This window comes from Danio rerio, chromosome 19 (assembly GCF_052040795.2).
Source record: "Danio rerio strain M-AB ecotype USA chromosome 19, GRCz13ab, whole genome shotgun sequence".
NCBI classification, from domain to species: domain Eukaryota; kingdom Metazoa; phylum Chordata; class Actinopteri; order Cypriniformes; family Danionidae; genus Danio; species Danio rerio.
In genome coordinates, this window is record NC_141039.2 from 46774015 (window position 1) to 46800000 (window position 25986).

At 35.3% G+C, this 25986-nt stretch overlaps 3 protein-coding genes across 20 annotated transcripts in view; 1 reads left to right on the plus strand and 2 right to left on the minus strand.

Annotated features, from left to right (window-relative positions):
* The window catches only part of ppt1 (palmitoyl-protein thioesterase 1 (ceroid-lipofuscinosis, neuronal 1, infantile)), an 847627-nt gene that overhangs the window by 558303 nt on the left and 263338 nt on the right, over positions 1–25986 (minus strand). The gene's annotated exons all lie outside the window — the stretch shown is intronic.
* Positions 1–25986, minus strand: part of csmd3b (CUB and Sushi multiple domains 3b) — a 1026877-nt gene that overhangs the window by 166454 nt on the left and 834437 nt on the right. For all 18 annotated transcript variants that reach the window (XR_015517226.2, XR_015517225.2, XM_087296029.2 and 15 more), the window contains 4 exons: positions 19163–19351; positions 8084–8269; positions 3779–3973; positions 951–1124 (listed from right to left, as the gene is read on the minus strand). Coding sequence is in view for 16 of the 18 variants with exons in the window: in XM_087296029.2 (XP_087152155.1) it covers positions 951–1124; positions 3779–3973; positions 8084–8269; positions 19163–19351 (744 nt within the window). In the remaining 2 variants the exon portion in view is untranslated. The remainder of the gene's footprint in view (positions 1–950; positions 1125–3778; positions 3974–8083; positions 8270–19162; positions 19352–25986) is intronic.
* The window catches only part of LOC148679859 (uncharacterized), a gene marked incomplete at its 3' end in the record, with an annotated part of 4103 nt that continues 3753 nt past the window's right edge, over positions 25637–25986 (plus strand). The window contains exon 1 of the mRNA XM_088651422.1: positions 25637–25710. Within this exon, the coding sequence (XP_088507548.1) occupies positions 25637–25710 (74 nt within the window). The remainder of the gene's footprint in view (positions 25711–25986) is intronic.

Below are 25986 nucleotides of genomic sequence, written 5' to 3' on the forward strand. Positions count from 1 at the left end.
TTGATCTCTAAAGTTACTCCCATACAAAGAATCGCCGGTTCGATCTCAGCTCAGAGCGGGTTGGGTGCAGTAGAATTGGTGGGTTACATGTGGGGGCTCGTCCGGGATGGGAGTGAGGTTTAGGGGGGTGACTGTACTGGAGGCCAGCTAGTGAAGTGGTATGCAGGTAAACCTCATTCCTCTGACTTCTAAAGGTGCTCTAATGACAGACGCTAGAGGCCATGGTCTTTAGCCTCCTTGTTAGAGCCACGACTCCACTTCAAAGAAACGCCAGTTCGAGAGAGCCGGGTTGGGTGCTGTAGAGCCGATGGGTGTACAAATTTGAACAAATATATTAATGATTATAATATTTTTCTCATCAGATATATTTACAAATAGAAAGATAATACATTTAAATACAAGCCAAATATTTACACTTTTTTTTACACAGTACATTTCAACAAAATTTTGTCAATTTTTTTTCTCTCTTTTTAAAATAATAATAAAAAATGTATAACAAACATTTGCATGTACTAATATTTGAACCATTATTTGGACCATTATTTTGTCATATTATTTTGTTATATACTATTATTTGGACCAATATTTGGAAGTTATTTAGTTAGATTAGCTCCAGATTTCTAATCTGATGTATTTGTACAAATATAATATTGTATGGCATTCTACTAAAAACATTATTTTAAAGACTTTATTTGTGAAGGGTATAAAGCAGGATAAAGAAAAGTAAACAAACAAAACAAAAACATGACCTTAGAATGTTCCTAGATTGAATGAATCTTGAATGAATTCTTTGAAATAAAAATGAGCATAGTAGACAGCTCTACTAGAGACCAGGATATTGTGGATTCTGTCAGGCTTAACAAGCTTCAAACATCCGTCTGGATCACTGCCAGGAGAAGATGTCTGAAGCAGCAGATGTGAAGAGCAGCAGTGGATGTACAGCACTTTACCCAAGCAGCGCGTCTCTGTTCCACTCCACAGCCCAGAAGACAGACACTCGCGCACGCTCGAGCCCACCAGCATATAGCCATTGTCACATGTAAATATGGCTGTGGCCCCGAAGGACGTCTGCGTTCCAATCTTCTTTCCACTGGGAGGCGTAGCGAGATCCCCACAAGAGATGACTGAAGAGCACAGACAAAAACAATGACAATCTGGAGTTTACACATCTGACAACACACACAAACAACTGCTGGACTGCAGTGGAGATGAGAGTCGATTCCAGAAAAAAAGAATCAATTCCATGAGAATCCAAGATTGATTCCATTCATCAAAGGAATCGACTTCTCTTCAGGAGAATTTTCAGTTTAAAAGATTAAACTATTCGACTCCCATTTGTTAATAATTATTAAAATTCAGATACACTTCCTAGAACTGATTCGGTTCGTTTTAATTAATTGCTTCAATAATCATTGCAGTGGTTCTTTTATACCACTGTGTAATTTCTATCAGCAGGAACACTGATTATTAGCCTTTATAAGTCTGCGTGAGCCAAAAGTTGCTAAGATTTTCATTTCAGTATGCTGATGTGCTTCCAACTGAAATGGAATATTGAATAGAAGGCGGGGCTTTCTTCTTGAGCATCATTCACTCATAGCAAACTAATGGTAAGAGGGGCGTGGTTAGAAATGCAGTGGCTGAAGGATCAAACTGATGTCATCAGAAAAGAAGCCCCGTCAAATGCTGAAACTAATGGTCAGATTTTGATTGGAGATTACCAAAACAAACATTTTTACCAGTGGATTTACTAGCATGGATTAATTGTTCACCTAAAGCAGGGATGTCCAATCTCAGTCCTGCAGGGCCGGTGTCCTGCAAAGTTCAGTTCCAGTCCCAATCAATAAATATGTATACCTGCATTAGTAACCCAAACAGTATTATATGTCTTAAACCAGTTAAACTCTGCTGCTATTTGGGGATTTCCACCTGGATTTTGCCTACCCAAAATATAAAAGCTTCTCAAATCCACATGCAGAGGTGTAAATGCAAAAATTTGGTATCATTTTAAAGAAAACCCTTTGAATTTTCATAAAACACTGTTGAAAGTGTTTAAAATATCTGTATATGTTGTCTGTGTTATAATAAACACCTAAAAAAGAGGCGCTTTTTGTATTTATTTTTATAAACTCAAATTTGAAAGTGTATCTTTTAGGTTGTGTGTGGTCTAGCGTGCTGTAATTAATTTTGGTGGTTCCTGCACATGTCTGAAATCAGAGGAAAAAAGAAAAATGTCTCTACTATAATCTATGCAAAAGTTATTGTATTCCAACTGATGAGAGGTGCTATACAAGCCACAGGGATCGATCTTTGTTTACATATTTCACTATTCTTTTGTTTGATCAAACATAATTCACTGTGTTTGGAGCACGTCAGACATATAAAAGGATTACTTATGCACATCACCTCAAAAACAGAGGAGAATGGCCCTGAAGCCCACAGCATAAGGTAAGAGATGACAGCTGTCTGTGCTATTAGGGATGCTTAGTGATCATAAATGTATTGTTTTCACTTCTGCGCCATGAAAACACCACGATTCATTCGGCAACTGTTTGATATGTGAATATAATTCAGTAAAAAGAACACTAGAGCCGTATGAGCACCGGCAAGAGCTTTCATTTGAGCTATAACTTGTACATGTGTCATACATGAACCATATGAAAAATATGAAAATGAACCAATGTGAAATGCCCGGCTTGGGTCTCCAAAATACTGTGGATTTAAGTGTAAATAACTTTTGTACAGTAGAATAAAAACCAAAGTGATGCATATGTGCATAAAATATAGATTCTACACTTTCAAACGAAACCACTAACGGGGGTCTGGTGCAATGCTAGCCTTTAAATTTAAAAGCAATTGTCGATGAAGTCACGGACGCGGTACCAGGTCCGCAGAGTTTAAGTGGTTAACACTAAAAATGAAAATAAATAAATAAATAAGTAAATACTAGGGTGAGGTTTGAATCCGGGTCGGCAGTGTAGTAGCGCAACGTGCTGACCACAGGACCACATTGGCACTGCTATGCTTTTAACCAGCACAGTTATGTCAGATTTACTAATGTAGTAAATCATCTGATCTTCATTGAGCAGGTGTAATATTCATTAATATTAATTATTGGAGTGCTTATATTCACTATGTTGCCGCTGTTTGGCGTCGAATGATACGTCATCATTTACCTGCAGGCTGCAATTTGTTCATGGGGCTGCGAGTAAAAAAATAAAAAGAGCGGAGCTGCAGCAAAATAATGAATAAAAAGAGTGAAGCTATGGTCATATAAATGAATAAATGAAAAAGTGTGACTGCTGAGAGTGCAAACAGCTAGGGACACCGGCCCTCGCGGCCAAAAAAAATAAAAAATGGACCGGCTCACCGGGAACTCTCCCGGTCCTCCCGATTAGCCAATCCGGGCCTGGCTTCCAATCGACTGAGACAAATATTCACAAAACATTTAGAAAAATCTGGAACGAAGTTCAACTGAATGAATCACACTCAGAAGGGGAATTTACTCAATTACAATACTCTACACATCAAATTTAAAATAAAAACTTTTAAACTAGGGGTCACCATTAGCATCTTAGCTAATAATTTGGACTTCAGCTGTATGTACTTGAAATGAGCTTCTTTTTACTGTTTACTTACTTCTGTCAGGATATGAGAATGAAATATAAATGAAAAGATTCACAGCAACTGTGAGGAATCGTTTCTAAGAACCGAGTCCTTGAAGTCCAGAAACCGGAATCAATTCCTAACAGCTTTAATCGGAGTTGCGTCCCACACTTACTCTGGCAGTGGGGTCTCTCGTTCTTCCAGCTCCACGCTCCGTTGGCCATGCACTGAATGTAAGCCGGCCCGAGGCGGTAATAGCCAGGATCGCAGGTGAAGATGATTTTGGTTCTGTATTCATAATGCGAGCCGTTAACGATCCTCCATCTTCCATGTTCCAGAGAAAAAGATCCGATACTCGGACAAACCACAACTGTGCAGAAAATACACACAAATCCATAACCAGAAAGCACAAGTACAGTGTATTTGTATTATTTAATGCTTCTCTTCCGAAACCTATTGGGCCAGCCTGATCTTTTCATGGGCGGCTGAGCTCTGAGGTGTGATATCTAAAGTGATTGGACTGATTTGGAACGGCAGCAACTTCATGTGTCGAACAGCATTATTCACAGTGTGCTGTCAGCAAATCATCAAGCCAACAATGTGGCAGACTGAGCAGTATAAAAGCCACAGCACACACTAAATAAAGCCTGCATTTGGCTTTTAATCAGACCTCATAATGCATTCTGGTATAGTGTCTATTATACTGTAATTTGCAGCTCCTTTTTAATTAAAGGTGTGGTCCACTGGGATATCATATTTTCAAGAGTTCACACTTAAATAATGCTAGACTATTTGAGCTAGTTTGGCATGCTGTCCCGGGAGAGAACCCTGAGCTCGGTGATAGATGAGCCCTAGGCTCCCACCTGGTCAATAAGCATTAGGAGGGATATGAGATCAGGTAGTTCTCGATAGCTTCCCCAAAAAAATACCACAACCACACTTCAATCAAGGAGAATATAAATAATGTAGCCTGCCATGTAATCGCTGCAATTAAATCTCCGTCTTGTTTTGCTATAATCCAAGTATTTACTGGCATTTCGGCAGATTCAACTGAAACGTGAACACTAAAGCCTGGTTTATACTTCTGCTTTGAGTGACCGGCGTAACCCACGGCGCATGCAACGAGCGTAGCTGTACATTTATACTTCTGCGTGCTGTTTCTGTTGAACTGCATTAACACTTCCGAAACGCTAGTTAGCAGTGAGGTGTTAATGTTTCTCTGTGTCGAGTTTCTTTGCTGGTGTTTGTTTTTTTCTGAACGTTTCCTGAATGTACAAGTGGCTCAAACTCGCTCATTTTGAGGCAGGAACCGGCGGACGTGCAACAACTTTAACCATGAGGTAAACACAAAACAAAACTTTCCATCCGGAGCTCCTTCACGGGACTCCACACTTATAAACAGTCGCTCAATTAGCCTTGCGCCACTTGTGAGGCTCTCGGTCCCGCCCAGACTCGTCAGTGCTACCAAGCCGACTAATCACAGAGCTTGCGCTACATGTCGTTGGGACGTGTAGTTACATTTTTTGAGAGGTGCACATCAATGAGGCGTAGGGCACGTCAACACGTAGGCTGCGCCGTAGCATACGCATACACTTGACTCAGAAGTATAAATCAGCCTTTAGATGCGCAGCAGCAGTGAATGTTTGTTGATCTTAAGTTTATCGAAGAAAAAAAAAAGAAATGCAACCATTGTGACAAAACTAAACGGTTTTAATTGCGAAGAACTTTTCCTCAGTACAAAAATAAATTAATGAATAATAATGTAGACTATGCGGCCATGCTTTTAGATGCTTTCATCTGTTATTTTGTGATGTCTAGAGCTTTCATTTTACCGTTGGTTTTCGTTAACTATAATAACGTTGGGTAGTAGTAGGTCATCTGAGTACTTCTCGCATACTTTTTTTCGAATTCGATGAATTCGGTCTTACTATTTGGCTCGCATACTGGTTTTAGCGTACTATACAGTATAGAACACTTCTCTGACCACATTTCTAGAACTGCTCGATCTTGCAGATTCGCACTCTATAACATCAGAAAGGTCCGACCCTTTCTATCTGAACATGCAGCTCAACTCCTTGTTCAAGCTCTTGTTCTCTCCAGACTGGACTATTGAAACTCTCTACTAGCCGGGCTTCCAGCTAACTCTATCAAACCTCTTCAGCTGCTTCAGAACGCAGCAGCACGAGTGGTCTTTAATGAACCTAAAAGAGCACATATCACTCCGCTACTCATCCGTTTGCACTGGCTGCCAGTTGCTGCTCGCATCAAATTCAAAGCTCTGATGTTTGCTTACAAAGCGACTTCTGGCTTTGCTCCAGAAACTTGCGTTCTGTAAATAAACGTCGCCTTGTGGTTCCATCCCAAAGAGGGAAGAAATCACTTTCCCGAACTCTCGCGTTTAATCTGCCCAGCTGGTGGAATGAACTCCCAAACTGCATCAGAACGGCACTCGCTGTCTTAAAAAAACAACTAAAAACTCAACTATTTAGTCTTTACTTTCCTTCCTATTCTGCAATTATCTCTCTGGTTTTACCGCTAACTGTCCTACAAAAAAATAAATTAATAATGTATTGCTTCTCATGCTGTGTTCACACCAGACGTTGAACACGCGGATAAATCGCGGAAAAATAGCCGCGTGAACATTTGAGTTTACTGGCTTCATTCGCGCGTGAAATCCACTTTATTCGCGTGTCAAATTTACTTCAGAACAGATGCGGATTCGCGTAATGGGCAGGGCTTCTGTCTGCCCAGTGACTGTAGCTTCGTTGCTAAATGGCTAACATGGATTTTATGAAGAAAATAACTGTGTTTATGTACTTTATGAAGGCTGAAAAACAGCGTCGATACGTTTAGGACCGTGTCTGAGTCCACTACATGCTTTCAGAGGTGCATCCAGCTGTGTGAGCTCATAAACTCCTCCAGAAACTGAACCTGGATTACGGAGGCTTTCAACGATGCATCTGACTGAGCCAAGCCCAGTTTGATGACTTGTTGTCGGTGTCGCCTGGAGGATATCCCCGGGACACCATCAACAGGTTCCACATCACAATCACGCCCCCACAAGAGCAAGCTTCTGATTGGTTAACGTGGCGCAAATGTCCGCTGAAGTTCAGATTTTCAAACTCGAGAGATTCACGTGAAACGTACGTTAAGCGCGCAAAACAATCAATTCGCCCCGCGCCATTCACGCGTATCGTGCTATTCGCACCGCGCCATTCGCGCATATCGCGCCGCAGGATGTCTATTCGCGTGTTTGCATTGACTTAACATGTAAATCACTCGCGCTTGACGCGTGTTCCGCGTCTGGTGTGAACGCAGCATTACACTTTACACACCTGAAACTTGCCTACAGCACTTCTTCATTGTTGCTCTTACCGTACGTTCACACCGAAAGCGGCGAGAGCGTCCAAGGTCGCTCTGGACGCCTTGGCGACAACGCTCTCTGCCTTCAGCTCCTGCGGCGAGAGCGTCAAAACTCGCTACATTGATCTCATATTTAAAGGAGCCGTTGCAGTATATCAGTTACACTCCTGCATAAAACATGTTTCTAGCGTGAAAATGTTGCGCACTTCTTATCAAATTCATATAACAATAGAAGATCAAGTTGCGAGTGGCTTTGCTCTATTTATCCAATATGTGTCCATATGTCTGAAATATCCTGAAGCAGCAGTAACGTACTGTTTTGTACTGTCACATCGCGTGAGATTCCCGCTTTTTTAAGATAAATATATAACATTAATGAACATCAGTAACTCGCCAGTAACTTATTTAATATATGTTCCTGTAGGAAAAAATTGTAAATAATTGGAAATCCGGCGACCGCAATAATCAAACCCTTGGGAACAACTGTGGTCGGAACCAAAGTTCACAGGTCTGTGTTCTCTGAACTGCTATCAAGCGGTGGACGTCTTCATTCTGATTGCTTGCCGCCGAACCGCGTCATAGCTCATTACCATAAAGTTGACTTCATTTCAACTCTCCTCGACGCTCATGCCGGCGAAGACGCGCCGCGCTGCTCCTCGCCGCTTATCGCCGCGTATCGCCGCCGGCTCTCATTGAAAATGAAGGACTTCCGGCTACTTTGACGCTCTCGCCGCTTTCGGTGTGAACGTACGGTTATAGTTGTGTAAATTGCTTCCTTGTCCTCATTTGTAAGTCGCTTTGGATAAAAGTGTCTGCTAAATAACTAAATGTAAATGTAAATGTAGAAGTGGGCAATTTCGGACACAGCAAAAGTGTTTTTACTTCCTCCCTAAAAAAGACAACATACTATAAAAAACAACCCAGGAGCTAATTTAAGCTGAAATTTCACATTTTGAATACACCGACATCTTTTCCTTGTTTTCTATATTACATTTAGCAAAAAACAAGGCATAACAGTACACTTTTAAAGCGCTCTGCTTTCTCTTCTACTGTGTCGGTATGTCTTTATCTGCTGTACTCTTGATGCCGGGGGGCTCTGCATCTCGTGTGTCTGTACCTGAGCAGCGAGGGACCTTGTTGTGGTTGCTCCAGGTGCCGTCAGGCTGGCACACAGCGCTGGTCAGCTCTTTGGAGGACAGCCGGTAGCCATCACTGCAGAAGTAGGTCACACGTGTGCCCACCGAGTAGTCCATCGCAAGCACTCCTCCGTTCACTGGAGCCTTGGGCACTCCACAGGACACGGCTTATGGGGGGAAAAAAAGAGAGAGACATATGGAGTGTTAAACCATAACTATGACAAGATAATTAAAAAACTCTGATCATTGCTTATTTCTCCAGCAGAATATTCCATTGCCATTGGAGAATTAAACATTGGGTATTTGATTGGCAGGTTTTTCAAGATGTTTACTAGTTTTTATATTTATTTATTTTGGTGTTCATGAGTTTGAGTTTATTTAAAGTCAGATTATAGATATTAGGGTAGCACTTTACAATAAGGTTTATTAGTTAATGTTAATTAATGCATTTACTAACATGAAAAAACAATGAACAATACATTTACTACTGTATTTATTTATGTTAGTAAACGTTAGTTAATTAGTTGTTCATTGTTAGTTCATGTTAACTCACAGTGCTTTAACTAATGTTAACATGGACTTGGATGTTCATGATGCATTAGTAAATGTTCAATTATGATTAATAAATGCTGTATATGTTGTTCGTGATTAGTTCATGTTATTAATTGCATTAACTAATGAACCTTATTGTAAAGTGTTACCGATATTAGATATGTGCCCAGACAAACTTTACACACATGTAAGTATTTATTATTATTTTTTTTTTTTTTTAGAAATGCATGATTTATTTGACAAACTCAAGACACCCAGTGGCTAACAGAGAAGATACAAAATACAGTATATAATATTATAATATAATATAATATAATATAATATAATATAATATAATATAATATAATATAATATAATATAAAATATTATAATATAATATAATGTAATATAATATAATATAAAGTATTATAATATAATATAATATAATATAATATAAAATATTATAATATAATATAATGTAATATAATATAATATAAAATATTATAATATTATATAATATAATATAATATAATAAAATATAATATAAAATATTATAATATAATATAATATAATATAATATAAAATAATATAATATAATATAAAATAATATAATATAAAATAATATAATATAATATAATATAATATAATATAATATAAAATATTATAATTTTATATAAAATATTATAATATAATATAATTAATATAATATAATATAAAATATTAAAATATAATATAATATAATATAATATAATATAATAAAATATAAAATAATATAAAATAAAATATTATAATATAATATTAAATATTATAATATAATATAATATAATATAAAATATTATAATATAATATAATATAATATAATATAATATAATATAACATAATATAATATAATAAAATAAAATATAATATAAAATAATATAAAATAAAATATTATAATATAATATAATATAATATAAAATATTATAATATAATATAATATAATATAAAATATTATAATATAAAATATTATAATATAATATATAATATAATATAATATAATATAATATAATATAATATACCTAAAATATACAGTTGAAGTCAAAATTATTAGCACCCCTGTTTATTTTTTCCCCAATTTCTGTTTAACAGAGAGAATATTTTTTTCAACACATTTCTAAACATAATAGTTTTAATAACTCATCTCTAATAACTGATATATTTTATTTTTGCCATGATGACAGTAAATAATATTTGACTAGATATTTTTCACGACACTTCTATACAGCATAAAGTGACATTTAAAGGCCTAACTAGGTTAATCAGGTTAACTAGGCAGGTTAGGGTAATTAGGCAACTTATTGTATAATGATGTTTTGTGCTTTAGACTATCGAAAAAATATATAGCTTAAAGGGGCTTATAATTTTGTCCTTAAAATGGCTTTTAAAAAATTAGAAGAAAAATTATTATCAGACATACTGTGAAAATTTCCTTGCTCTGTTAAACATCATTCAGGAAATAAAAAAAAATTAATTCAAATGAGGGCTAATAATTCTGATTTCAACTGTATATATATATATATATATATATAAAAATGAATGAATTAAATAGTATTAAAATGTATATTAGTATAGGTTATTAATGTAATGTATTGAACGATATATAAATAAAGTAACAATATAATTACATGTTCTTTCTGAATGCACTTTTTAGGTTTTACTTCTATTGTTTTAACTTTTTTCCCCAAGCAGTGTGTGATGTTTTGCCTCTCAGGCCTCTTTGTTTCTCAAATGTACCAGTGGTTTTGCTGCTCTATAAATCTAGTGAGCCTGTGCACGGCAATGATTCATACTTAGTGTCATCTAAAAGTACAGTGCGTTGATAAATCATATGTTCCAGAGCTGCTTGCATAAGGGAGAAGGTGAACAAGAAGCGAAATGCGGCGTTTCATTGGCTGGTTTGCAGCACCAATGTCAAGCGCAGTGTAGATATGATGGAACCGCTCAGCTCGTTGAATGCTGTTTCAGTGTTTATGAAAAATATCTGTCATTAAGTGCGAGTAAACCTTGACGTTGATCATCTAAAATCACGTACTCTTGTTTTTCTTTTGCTCTTTTGTGCTGGGCTTGTCAGATATTGCTTTTAACACAGTATCGATCGTTCTTAGGAATTGTTCAGGCTGAACTTGAGTGGATTTGCTGTATGAAAACTTGTTTTTTTTTTAATTAATAGGTTCACTAGACCAGGGGTTTTTAATCTTTCAGATGCTGTGAACTGTTAAATATGTCTATCTTCCTAGCAATTGAACATAGTCTCAGTTTACGAAGAAAATATTGATATTGTAAAGTGTTGTTAAATGTTATTAAATCTTTTGTTTAATAGGGTAAAACAATTAAACCCCCCCCCCCCTAAAAAAAACACATAACAATTGCACTGCTCATTTTAAATAAGTAGTTTTCAAGAGTTCGCCCTTAGCTGATGATTGATTTTGAAGCGTGGAGAGAGCCCTGAGCTCTTGAGATCCTCGAGCCCGGGGCTCCCTACTGTTGCAGGGGAAGAGGGGAGTTTGAGCTCAGGTAGGTCTCGAGAACTCCCCTGCTTGATAATGGTTAATGTAGATGTTACGTTTCACGTATGTTTTGTGGTATTTTGTTGTTTTCTGTTTTGCGCTCTTTTCTCTCTCTTTCTCTCTCTTTTTGTGGTCCTATCCTGTTTCAGGTGTGCTACCATTGGTCGAGTGAGCTGTCAATCAACTTCGTCACTCAATAGGCGCGCCAATAAGCATTGGCTCCGCGCAGTATAAAAGCTGTGCGCTTGCGATGTTCTGAAGGAGCGCTTAGCTTGCCAGTCTCCTCACTTGTGTCGGCTGAACTGTTCACTTGTTTGTTTCGCTTGGTTCGTTTGCGAGTGCTGTGTTCTAGTTTTCTCTCTATTGATATTGACTTACCAGCTGCTCAATTTTTTGGCGAGTGAGAATTTGAACGATCTTTATGAGAATTGGATTACCTGAGATCTTGTTTTGCTAACAGTGTGTACTTTACGAGAATTCTAGTATTGCGAGCAGCTTAGTATAATTCTTAGGGGTGTCACGATTTCGATTTTTAATCGAAATCGATCGAAATTTATGCTCAATTTCGATTATCGAATCCAAAAATAGAATCGTCGATGCTGCCACGCCCTCATGTCACGTCAGCTTTGCTTGCCAAGCGGGGAAAAAAAGGCTTGTTGAAGTGCTTGTTAAACTGCAGAAGCAGGAGAGCCGTCGACAGAGCTTAAACCCTCTCCTCTTTCAATGAAGTCGCCGGTGTGTAAGCATTTTGGATTTCCAGAGTTATGTTGACAACGCTCGTGTTGTCGACAAAAAAACACAGTTTTGCAAGCTCTGCTATGTACGTATTACGTACGGTTCGTCCGATAGACAACAACGGCATCGCGATCCTCCGCCCGCCGCCGTTGCAAATCCGCTCGCGAAAAGTACACACTCAGGCCCTGTTTACACTGTCTTTGTTTTTAAATGGCATTTTAGAACGACGACGATTTGACATCCACACTGGCGTGTAACATTTCTAAGCGGCCCTACTTCCTCTCTACCTCTGAAAATGCACATCACGTGACCACACAGACACAGACGCACGCAGCCATGTGCTCCAGACAGCGGGTCCAGGCAGTCAGAGGACTGCTTCAATCTTTCACTCACTTGTACTTAGTCATTTTAGCGAACACCTCAGATAATGTTGGCTGGTTCCTGTTGGTTGTGCGTCTTTTTTATCGACGCCATTATAACGACACAGATCACTGCCTATTCACGAGTCCCGCAGAAAAAGTGATTGACAGGTGGTAATTACGTGTGTATCTTGCCTTTATTCATTTACTGTATGATTTGTTTATGGGTAAAACAAAGACCATGCAGGTCAGGTGGTTTAAATGGTAGGCTACAAATAATTAATTGGTCATTAATTAATTAATTATTCATAATCGAAAATCGAATCGAATCGTGCATTTAGAATCGAAAATGTAATCGAATCCAATCGAAGCCACATGTGTAATTATGTTTGGGAGTTATGAAGTGTATAGCTACATGCTGAAGATTACGGTTTTGTTTCTGCATTTTTCTTTGATCAGTCAGTTTAGTGGGTTGGGGTTTATTTAGATCGTTTTGTTATATTTATTTCTTTGTTTTGGCAACACTCCTGTTTTCTTTAATTAACATTTACCTTACATTTCATATTCATTGTTTGATATTATCTGTTAATAAATACTTACTTTTTGTTTCACTTATCAAGCGGTTGTGTCTTCTCCTCATTCACCCAGCATCAATAGACTCACTGATTGTAACGTTTCATCCATTTAATAATTTAACATCATAAACACGTAACAGTAGAATATAAATAGTTATGGAGAGTGTATGTTGAATTTAACGCTCGTCTATGATGTCGATTTAGTTTTATAAAGTAACTTATGTTACATGTTTTTGGTCTGTGGGAGGCAACCGAAGAGCCCGGGAAAACCCACGCAAACACGGGGAGAACATGCAAACTCCACACTGAAATCTATGATCTATTTCGTGCAATTTAGTACGATTTGCTCATCACCCGATGACGGTTGGGGTTAGGGGTGGGGTGCCACGCCTCCTTTTTAAAATCGTGCATTTTCGTACAACTGAACTCGTACGAATCCGTACGAATTAGCCACTAAACTGACAAAACGTAAAATACTTACGTTTCCACGTGAGATCAGGCTGACCAGTGACATTCTTGCTGTGAGGCAATGTTGCTAACTATTGGGCCTCTGTGCTGCCCTGACAAGGAAAGGGGAGGAGTAGGGGTGGAAGGGGGGATTCTTCAAGACGAAGATGGCGGAAGTAAGATACTCTGGTTATTTATCGTGTTTTAGGAATCGTCTGATTGCTATGTTGTGTGTTAGCTAATAATACCCAGCTGCTATCAATCATAAGCACATGCTCCTCTCGAAATTAGTTTATAAATAAACTTCACTAAGTGTGGTGTATTTCCCTGCAGTGTTTCAATATGAGCACAACTACAAGTAAAGAACAACGCTGGTCCATTTGACACTGACGTGAGATGAACTCTTGTTGCTTTGCTTTGAGACAACAAGAACAAAAAAAAAAGTACCCAGAATGCTTCTGCAAGTTTACAGAGTGATTTAAGTGTCACTTGACGTTAGCGGCACCGGAGCCCGTGGCCCTCAGAGGGGCCCATTCTGTCACATTAGTGCAGTAGTTTTGGGCCCCGCATGAATGCACCGCCTCAGAAACTATTTATTCAGGCTCGTCTCCTCTACTGTGAAGCTGAATCTAGGTGGAGCAGATGGAGAAAGAGAGAGCGCTGGAGATCACTCATTAATGTGACAAATGAAACAGATCATGAGTAAACAGCATCAGTGAGAAAAGTGGCAACGGTAATTACTGCGTCTCCATCACCGACCGTAAAAGCTTGTTAGAGAGACGTAAAGGAAATTACTGATCGTATCTGCAAACACTGAACGACTACCTGCTGACTTTAAAAAAGCCCTCTTGGGTGTTTAAGTCAGTACAATACTGGAATATTCAGCGTTTATTATGAGTTAAGCTCATAATGTTGATTACCATGAAAATTAATTTCGACTTCATCCCTCTTTTGAGTAAAAAAAAAAAAGGAGAAATGTAGGTCACAGTCAAACATGTACAATGAAAGTGAATGATAAGTCTTTGACCATCTTTAAGAACCATATATGAGTATTACGTCAATTGTGTGTTTGTAAATATGTATTTTTATTTTTTGTATAACATGCCTTTATTAAGTTTTTTCAAGGTTTTACAATAAATCAAACCCCAACAGCTAAAACATAAACCAGAGAGGTTTAGTGAAAAACAAAAATTAAATAATAATGACATAATAATAATAATAATAATAATAATAATAATAATAATAATAGCGACACAGTGGCACAAGTGCTGTCGCCTTACAGTAAGAAGGTCGCTGGTTTGAGCTGGGTCAGTTGACATTTCTGTGTGGAGTTTGCATGTTCTCCCTGCGTTCGCTTGGGTTTCCTCTAGGTGCTCCGGTTTCCCCCACAGTCCAAAGACATGCGGTACAGGTGAATTGGGTAGGCTAAATTATGCGTAGTGTATGAGTGTGAATGAGTGTGTATAGATGTTTCCCAGAGATGTGTTGCAGCTGGAAGGGCATCCGCAGCGTAAAATGTATGCTGGATAAGTTGGCGGTTCATTCAGCTGTGGCGCCCCCAGATTAATAAAGGGACTATGAAAATGAATTAATGAATGAATGAATAATAATAACAATAATAATAATAATAATAAAAATAAATCTAATCAAACACCAATTTACATGAATAATTGAAAAATTATTATTATTGTAATTGTTATTATTATTATTTGTAATTATGTTTTAATAATATTAAAATAAAATAAATAAAATAAAAATGATATATAAATAAATAAATAAAAATGATAATAATACATTAAAACATTACACATAAATAATAATTATAATAATGATAATAACAACAATAGTAATAATATTAACATCAATAAAAAAAATAATAATTAAAAATAATGGTAATAATAATATTTCTCTAAGTAAAAAAAAAATATAATAAAAATAATTATTATTATCATTATCATTTATTTATTTAATCATTTTTATATTTATTTAAATTTATAGAAGGGGAAAAAAAAAAAATATATATATATATATATATATATATATATATATATATATATATATATATAAATAAATAAATGTATATATATATATATATATATATATATATATATATATATATATATATATATATATATATATATATATATATATATATAACTAGTCGGTTGAAATTTGTATGCTTTTGATTTAGTAAAAATAATTACTAACTGAATAATTAATAATTGAACGATAGTATGTTAAATTGCTCACTGTTTAGAATGGCTTGAAATGTATTTTAATAAATGAAGTCAATTTCTGCAATTTTGTTACTCACAATGTTAGCAAACATCTAATTGAACAAAATAAAAATGGCTATGGTTTTGGCACTTTTGTGTGTGTGTGTGTGTGTGTGTGTGTGTATGTGTGTGTGTGTGTGTGTGTGAGTGTGTGTGTGTTGGTTTAATTAACATCATTTACATTTATTATTTAATATGCATATACGTGGATATGACATTATTGTTCCTTTCCTTTTCGTTTTGTTTATATGTTAATGTTCAAATTCATAAAATTTCATTGTCTCAATAATATAAATATGATATATATATAAATGATATATAGACGTGTACACATGATATAAAGGTGATATAAAGTTGTCAAACCTAGAAATCAGTCCTAAAAGAGTCTTGATGCAATTATTTCCTTCACATTTCTGCTTATAAATCCTCCAAAAATCGACCATAATCATTTCCGCTGTAAATGCCTCATGGTAACCTTGATTTTGGCTTTTCTAAAAAGAAACTGAGGGATGAGTCAACATAACTTTTTGTGGTAATCAATATTACGCAACAAATGCTATTGATTGAGCTTAACTTTGAAATACTGAAAGCAGAAAAAGAAAACTTTCCCACATGCCTGCAGAATATCAATATGAGCGCGCAGAAAAACTGTTTGAATCCACACGATGTTGTTTGTTTTTACTGCAAATAAGTAATGGGGCTATTTAAAAAGGGTGTACAAAAATGACTGTTGAATATTAACAATATTAATCAACAATAAAAGCAGCATTTATTGCTTGACCCTTCTGAAAAATTAATTTGCAAGATGAGAATTTTACAAAACAGAAAGTGATTTTTGGACAGAAGCTGCATATAGTTCAATTTTTTATGCCCTTCACTCGCTAACTTTCCTCCATCTCGTTCCCTTAGATGTACAGTTGAAGTCAGAATGATTATCCCAACAAATCAAACATTAATGGAAAGCTTGTTTTATTCAGCTTTCAGATGATGTTTAAATCTCAATATCAAATTTATGACTGATTTAGCATTACAGGATCACATACAGTTGAAGTCAGACTTGTTAGCCCTCCGGAATTATGAGCCCCCCTGTATATTTTATTTCCTTTATTTCTGTTTAATGGAAAGAAGATTTTTTTTTAACACATTTCTAAACATAACAGTTTAATAACGAATTTCTAATAACTGATTTATTTTATCTTTGCCATGATGACAGCACATAATACTAGACTAGACATTGTTTAAGATACTACACTACCTGACAAAAGTCTTGTCGCCTATACAAGTTTCAGGAATAGCAAGTAATAACTTGACTTCTAGTTGATCATTTAGTATCAGAAGTGGCTTATATGAAAGGCAAATGCCTCTAGATTACGCTTGTTTCACCAAAATAAAATATGATCATGCCTTGATTTTTAATGCTTTATTTAGGGCAGTAAGGTCTGACTTTGCTTAGACAAAAGTCTCGTCACTTAACAGAAATAATGTCCAGTATAGAATATAAAGTCATGCTGCAGTGGAAACAGAATGAATATTGTGTCTGACTCCATCATGAGCTTGGAGGACTGCATCCATACATCTCTGCAATGACTCAAATCACTGATTAATAAAGTCATTTGGAATGGCAAAGAAAGCGTTCTTGCAGGACTCCCAGAGTTCATCATGATTCTTTGGATTCATCTTCAATGCCTCCTCCTTCATCTTACCCCAGACATGCTCAATAATGTTCATGTCTGGTGACTGGGCTGGCCAATCCTGCAGCACCTTGACCTTCTTTGCTTTCAGGAGCTTTGATGTGGAGGCTAAAGTATGGGAAGGAGCGCTATCCTGCGGAGGAATTTGCCCTCTCCTGTGGTTTGTAATGTAATGGGCAGCACAAATGTCTTGATACCTCAGGCTGTTGATGTTGCTGTCCACTCTGCTGATCTCTCACACACCCCTATACTGAATGATTTAACCCCAAACAATGAATTCTCTTCACCAAACTTGACTGGTTTCTATAAGAATCTAGTGTTCATACGGGTTCCAGTAGGTCTTCTGCAGTATTTGTGATGATTGGGATGCAGGTCAACAGATGATTCATCAGAAAAATCCACCTTCTGTCACTTTTCAAAATGATCTACTAGAAGTCCAGTTATTATTTGTTGCTCATAAAACTGGGATTGATGACAAGACTTTTTTTTCCCCAATCAATCAATCAAGTCAAAGCAAGTCATTGTATAACGATGGTTTGTTCTGCAGACAATCCCAAAAAAATAAAATGCAAATACTATTGACCTCAAAATGGTTTATAAAAACAAAAACAAACTGCTTTATTTTAGTTGAAATAAAACAAATAAGACTTTCTCCAGAAGAAAAAATATTATCAGACACACTGTGAACATTTCCTTGCTCTGTTAAACATCATTTGGAAAATAATGGAATAATTCTGACTTCAGCTGTATGTCATTATGTTACATAAGTGTCCACTATTGTAGAAACTTCTCAATAGGTGTAAATGGAGTGATGAAAACCATTGAGCAATTGGGAAATGCACTATTTTGACGTCACAATCGTGTCGCATTTTGGGACATTTACTGTAGCATATGGGTTCTGAAGTGGACATATGAAGCCTCTGTCAAATCGAGGAATTGAGAGTCTGTCCATGTAAACCTCCCTCGTTCACTTGATGAAGTGGAACGCACTTGAAAATGGTGGAGGAAAGGGAATGAATATGGACAGCACTCATATAAGTTCACAAAGACAATTGCCCCACTGGTATTTTATTGTCCAGGAAATGGGTACAACTATCCTTTACAAACAAAATGTAAGGGTTAACGTTACTACAATAAAATAAAATAAAATAATAAAATTAATTTAATTAAATGAATAAAATAAAATAAAAAGTAAAACAATAAAATTAATTTTATTAAATAAATCTTACAAAATGTATAAAATAAAATAAAAAAAATAAATAAATAAATAAAATAAAAAAAATAAAATAAACAGAGCAACAATCCACATGCAGGGCTCGCGTCAAATGCAAATATATCAATAAAAAGGGGCACATGCCCTTAAAGGGGTCACACACCTTACTAATAACAGGAAGTTCACAAGTGTGTGTCTAAAAGTGGATTGGACCGCAACCCAAGAGGTGTGATATATCATGTTTAGTGCCGTTTCCATTCACACATCAAACAAAAGCATAGACAAAACCATTGATCAATAGATTACATTACATTTAACTACTCATTTATTCATTTTCCTTCAGCTTAGTCCTTTATTTATCAGTGGTTGCCACAGCGGAATTAACCGCCAACTATTTTGGCATATGTGTACACAGCGGATGCCCTTCTAGCTGCAACCCAGTACTGGGAAACATCCACTCAGTCTGGCATTCATACACACACTCATAATTAAGTTAATCTAATTCACCTATAGCGCATGTGTTTGGACTGTGGGGGAAACCAGAGCACCCAGAGGAAACACATGGGGAGAACATGCAAACTGGCCCAGCCGGGACTCAACCCTATTATTTAACTATCAATGCAGCAAATGTTACCAAATTTGTTGTTTAATGTTGTAATAAAAGTCCCTTTTTTTGCTGGCTCTTACCTTGGCAAGCAGGAACCGGGGCGTCCCAGTCATAGAAGCCGAAAGGGGTTTTCTTGCAGACGGCTGTGCTTTTTCCTATAAGTCGGTACCCTCGGTCACAGGTCCAGCGAACCAGACTGTTGAGGTGTCCTCCGGTCTGACTGCTTATAGATCCATGAAGAGGAGAGTCTGGAGTGCTGCAGTACAGAGCTGTTCAACACACACACAGACAGACAGAAAACAGACCCCATCAGTTCCTAAATCACCACTATGAACGGACCCCTGCGACTCAGCCCTCATTCACACAAACTCGATTATAAACAGGCTTTAGTCAAGTCAAGTTAAGCTTTATTGTCATTCTGCTACATGTTGTGGACATAAAGTGCACTGAAATGCCATGTCTCAAGTGCTACATAAATAAACAATTCTAAATATTGACCCAACACTTGACGTAAGAGCTATTCTAAACCTATACATGACTAACATACTGCAGCGGTAATCTAACTACTAACAATACATATACTATCATACTTAAACTATGCACATAGCCTAAGATAGACTATACTACTACTTTTGGTAACACTTTATAATAACTACACACTATAAATCATTTATTAAGCATGAGCAAATAGTAAATTCATTATCTGTTAAGCATTAACTACATTAATAAACGTTAGTAAGCAGTTTATAACTGCAGCTACAAATGCTCTATTCTTGACTTATAAGCACCTATATAATGTGCTTAATAATTGTACTTTCATACTTAGTTAATGATTTATTTTTCATTACTAAATTAAGTATCTCATTATTTACAAACCAGTTGTATTTAAGAGTAGTTGAGGGTTTTTAGGATCATTCAGAATGAGTTAGTAAATGATTAATACACTATTGAAATCAACATTTATATGTCTTATTATTCAGGCATATATTAATGGTTACTATGTATGTTAATAAATGCTTTATTAACTCAACTTCATCTAGTTTTGTGACCTAATCTAAAGTGAGGACTACTGCTTTGCCCCAAATAGAAAATTATTTATATATTTAAATTTAAAAGAGACAAAAAAAAAAAAAAAAAAACTGATATTCCATGACTTGGACAAAAAAATTTCCTGACTTTCAATGTCTGGAAAGAACTATTAAAAATGCCATGATATTCCAGAAATTCTCTGATCTGTGGGAACCCTGTATAAAGGCTCTGAGGATTCTCTCACTTCCTGCTACAATAAGATGTAAAAGTGTAAAACTTCAACATGCCTCCGCCTGCTGTTTTGGAGACATTTGGAGACACGGGCCGCAGATGAATATTTTATCATTTGTGAAAAGGTCACATTATCTGCTTTATTACTCTTTTCGCCCACTGGAATTTAGCAATGGCATTTTTTATGACAAAGATTAGTCTGGAAGAAAATAGCTTTTTTTTTGTTTAATATGGTCATAAAGGCAGGAGGATTCTTTTATTTTCTAAAAGGTGCGGAGGTTTATGAAATATTTGAGCACTTATGCCACAATTAAAAACTGCTTAATTTAAACCTATGACCTTATCTCAAAATAAACTTTCATTTTGCAGTTTCGAGTGGATGAATGAGGCTAGTTTCTTACCACAGGCATTCATCATTTTTTAAAATCAATTATTAAGATGTATATTACATTTGCGTTTCATTAAAAAAAGTCCTGATTGGTTTCTTATCTTATGTAATAAAAATCACAATGTAATATGAGTCTAAACACATTAGTTTTTAAAAAATTTAAAACTGCTTTTATTCTAGCCGAAATAAAACAAATAAGACTTCCTCCAGAAAAAAATATATATTATCAGACATACTGTGAAAATTTCCTTGCTCTGTTAAACATAATTTAGGAAAGATTAAAAAAAGAAAAACAAAATCAAAAGGGGGCTAATAATTCTGACTTCAACTGTATATATAACTGTTAAGAACATTCATACTGTAAACGGATGCATTTGTTTTACGCATTTAAAAGAAATAAAAATAGACATTTTTCTAAAAAGAACAAAACAACAGCAGTATGCATAATTCAGTTATTTACAACTGAACTAATTAATCTGTAATCTCTAAACTAATTTATTAAACTAATTTCTAAACAATTATTGTAAGCACAGTCACATAAGCTGGCCATGCATTACCAGAGCATTAAGAAACTATAATATTTAATACTAGAATATTTTACAATTATATGTAAATTATTTTATACAAGATGATTTGCCATATCTCTAAATAAAAAAATAAGTGAATGAAACAAAAAATAAAAATAAAATAAAAGTCTCATAAGCTGGCTATGCATTAACAGAGCATTCAAAATGTGTATTAGAATATTGTCACTTCTCCAAATAAAAAATATATAAATAAAATAATTAATTAACAAAAACAATAAAAAATTAAATGAATAAATAAAAATGAAATAAAATAAAGTCACATAAGCTGGCTATGCATTTACTGAGTATCCAAAATGTAAAAAAAAAAAAAAAAAAAAAAAAAAAATATATATATATATATATATATATATATATATATATATATATATATATATATATATATATATATATATATTATTACTATTTTAAATAGGATGTATGCCACTTCTTTAAATAAATAAACAAAGCAAAGTTAATTTAAACTAGAATAAAACAAATATATGAAAAAAGTATATAGCATTCAGAATGTATAATAGAATACTTTAAAATAATTTGGAAATTACTTTGAATAGAATGATTTGACACCTCTTTAAATAAATAAATAAACAAATACATACATAAAAACTAAAATAAACAAAAATATTAAATAAAAATAAAGAATAAAGAACATTTTTTTAATAAAACTAAAATCATAAAAAACTAAAATAAACAAAACTTAAAAAATAAAAATAAAATAAAATAAAACAAAATAAAAACATATAAACTGGCTATGCATTCTGAATGTTAAAAATTGTATATAAATTATTTTAAATAGGACGATTTAACATTTCTCTAAACAAATAAACAAACAAAACAAACTAAATAAATAAATAAATAAATAAAAACAAAAATAAATAACAGTCACATAAGCTGGCCATGCGTTGCCAGAGGATTCAGAATGTAAAAAAACAAACAAAAAAAAACAACATATAAATTATTTTAAAGGGTGGAGGATTTTACACTTCTCTAAATAAAATAAAAAAATAAACACAACAAACTAAAATAAAATAAAATAATAAAATAAAACAAAATTTAAAAATCTTAAAAAAAAAAAATTAATAATGAAGGTAGAGCAACTCTTCAGCCACAGATCTGCATTTGAGGCCTGAAAGACCATCCGGCACGAAACAAAGGATGTTGCAAATACTACAAAGAAAAGGCTTTAAAGCAAGATTAGAGCTCTGGAATGGCCTTACTAGAGCGTGAATTATTCTGTGAACACTACAACCGATGCAAGTATCCAATGGTTAGAGCAGAGACAAAGAAAAAAAAAATCCTGTATAAAAATGTTTTACAATCCGATGGCGCAACAAGATCAGAATGTGAGAGGATCCAATGGGTTGAATATTTTCTGAAGGCACTGTAGTCACACACCCAGCCTGAAACCCACCATAAGCACATCAATAAGCGCGTCAATCAAACTCAGCCAGAGTCTTGACAGCAGCAGAGGCTCACAGAAAGAGACAAGCTTTCATAAAGCTAGACTTGGTTTTTACCCAACATTCACAAGAGACAGCCAGCCGATTCAAACCAATCCGCAGCCTTTGAACTGAAACAAAGTATTAACATGTTGACGTGGGAATTTTTATATCCTAACGATGGAAATGAACGAGCTGCTTTCATAAGACTGACAAACAACTGACAGGAGGCTAAAGCCTAAAAAGCACTCAGAACATGGGATGTCAGTTTGCATTTCAGCTCAGCTCAAAAGTACTCCAAAAATGCACAGCTTCATATAACTTTCTTCTCCACCTGCACAAAACCTCTGTTGTGTGAAGAGGACGTAGGTGCGAGGACTATTTATATCTCAGATAGGCAGGTAGGAGGAGGTGTAGGCATCTGCTCGCTTTTTCCATTCAATTTAACTCAAGTTTATTTGTATATTATATATATTATTCACAATAATTACTGTTTCAAAGCAGCTTTACAAAAGGTGAACATTATTGCATAACAATCCAATTCAGAAAAGTTAAGATTATTAGTTACCATAAGTGATAACTTTAACTAATTATCTAGTAACTAATAACTTTGAACAGTTGAAAGTTGGTATAAACTCACTGGCCACTTTATTAGGTACACCTTACTAGGACTAGGTTGGAACCCATTTTGCCTTCAGAACTGCCTCAATCCTGTGACAGATTCAACAAGATACTAGAAATATTCCTCAGAGATTTTGCTCCATATTGACATGATAGAATCACGCAGTTGCTGCACATCCATGATGCGAATCTCCCATTCCACCACATCCCAAAGGTGCTCTATTGGGTTGAGCTCTGGTGACTGTGGAGGCCATTTGAGTACAGTGAACTCATTGTCATGTTCAGTCTGAAATGATTCACGCTTTATGACATGGGGCGTTATCCTGCTAGAAGTAGCCATCAGAAGATGGGTACACTGTGGTCATAAAGAGATGGACATGGTCAGGAACAATACTCAGTCTGTGGCATTGATACGATGCTCACTTGGTACTAATGTCTGCCAAAAAAATCTCCCCACACCATTACACCACCACCACCAGCCTGAAGCAGTGATACAAGGCAGGATGGATCCATGATTTCATGTTGTTAACGCCAAATTCTGACCCGACCATCCAAATGTCTCAGCAGAAATGGAGACTCATCAGACCAGGCACTGTTTCTCCAATCTTCTATTGTGCAATTTTGGTGAGCCTGTGAGAATTGTAGCTTCAGTTTCCTGTTCTTAGCTGACAGAAGTGGCACCCAGTGTGATCTCTCAATTAATCTTTCCTATCATTGATTATGCTGATATTATCTATAACAATACCTCTGATATTAATTAAAAACCTTTAAATACTGTCTTGAATTCCCTGTGTCGATTTGCTTTAAGATGTCCTTATAGAACCCATCATTGTATATTATACGAAACACTTGGTTTGCTTCAACCTAAGTTCCGCAGACAGTATAATTGGTATTTGTTTCTTTTTAAATGTGTTTACTTTAATTTACCATCTTATTTAAAGCAGTTTTTTGTTCCATTTACATCATCATATTCGCTTCGTCATGTGCAACAGAATTATTTTTTGGTTCTCAGAATTTCTACAGAAAGTGGCCGTAGGTCCTTTCGATACAAAGCTCCTTTCGACTGGAACAATCTCCCTTCTGTTTTTAGATCAATTAAATCACTTCGTCTTTTTAGGGCTAATTTATTTTCTCTTCTGGAAACAACTTACGAATGTTATTAAATTTGGCTCTAAATTAAATTAAATTAAATTAAATTAAATTAAATTAAATTAAATTAAATTAAATTAAATTAAATGTTTATTATTTATTTGCATATCAAATTGTTTGTACTTTTGGTTATATGTTGTTGCTTATTTAGGCTTCTGATTTTGGGAAGTGTTTCAGGTGGTGTGTGCTGCTTGTTTGATTGTTTGTTTGTTTGTCTGGTCAAGAGTATGTACTTTATGATGTTTTGTACTCTGTTTGATTTGTGAACTTTTAGGGACCCCCTCGAAAATGAGATGATTCATCTCAAGGGGTTATCCCATTCAATAAATTCAATTCAATTCAATTCAATTCAATTCAATTCAATTCAATTCAATTCAATTCAATCTTCTGCTGCTGTAGCCCATCTGCCTCAAGGTTGGACGTGTTGTGCATAAAGAGATGCTCTTCTGCAGACCTCGGTTGCAACGAGTGGTTATTTGAGTTACTGAAGCTGGAACCAGTCTGGCCATTCTCCTCTGACCTCGGGCATCAACAATGCATTTGCGCCCACAGAACTGCCACTTACTGCATAGCTTCTCTTTTTCAGACCATTCTCTGTAAATCCTACAGATGGTTACACATGAAAATCCCAGTAGATCAGCAGTTTCTGAAATATTCAGACCAGCCCGTCTGGCACCAACAACCATGCCACTTCGCTTAAATCACCTTTCTTCCCCATTCTGATGCTCGGTTTGAACTGCAGCAGATCAACTTGACCATGTCTACATGCCTAAATGCATTGAGTTGCTGCAATGTGATTGGTGTACCTATTAAAGTGGCCAGTGACTATACAAGCACAGTTAACCTGCAGTTATATAGTATATAGGTGATGTCTATGTGTACATGTTCAATAAAGTGCATTTGTCCATCATTTTTGGGCAGCTCATCAACTGGTTGGCCGATTTTATGTTGAATATTTATTTTTTTTATTATATTAAAGGGATAAAATAATTAATGATACAAAAAAAGCATATAGCTTTTTCTTTTGCAGAGTTAAATTTAAGACTTTTTAATTCTACCATTATGAATGAAATTTTAAACCCATAAAGGGCTAAAGCCAAAGGATTTTTTCAAATGGCTATATATCCATCCATCCATCCATCCATCCATCCATCCATCCATCCATCCATCCATCCATCCATCCATCCATCCATCCATCTATCTATCTAGTTAAAAATTACCAATTTAAATAAAAAGCTTAAAGTTTTATTGAGATGATTATTGGTGATTGTATGTGTTTTGGCCAGATTTGGTAGCAATACCAAAGACTTGTTTAAAATAAAATTAAGACCAACAACACAATATTTCAGTAAATTTAAGACATTTCAAGGCCTAAAATTTGGATTTTGAGATTTAGGACATTTTAAGAGTTTTTAAGAAACCCTGATAGCAGATCTAAACCTCCAAGACCAAACACATCAACA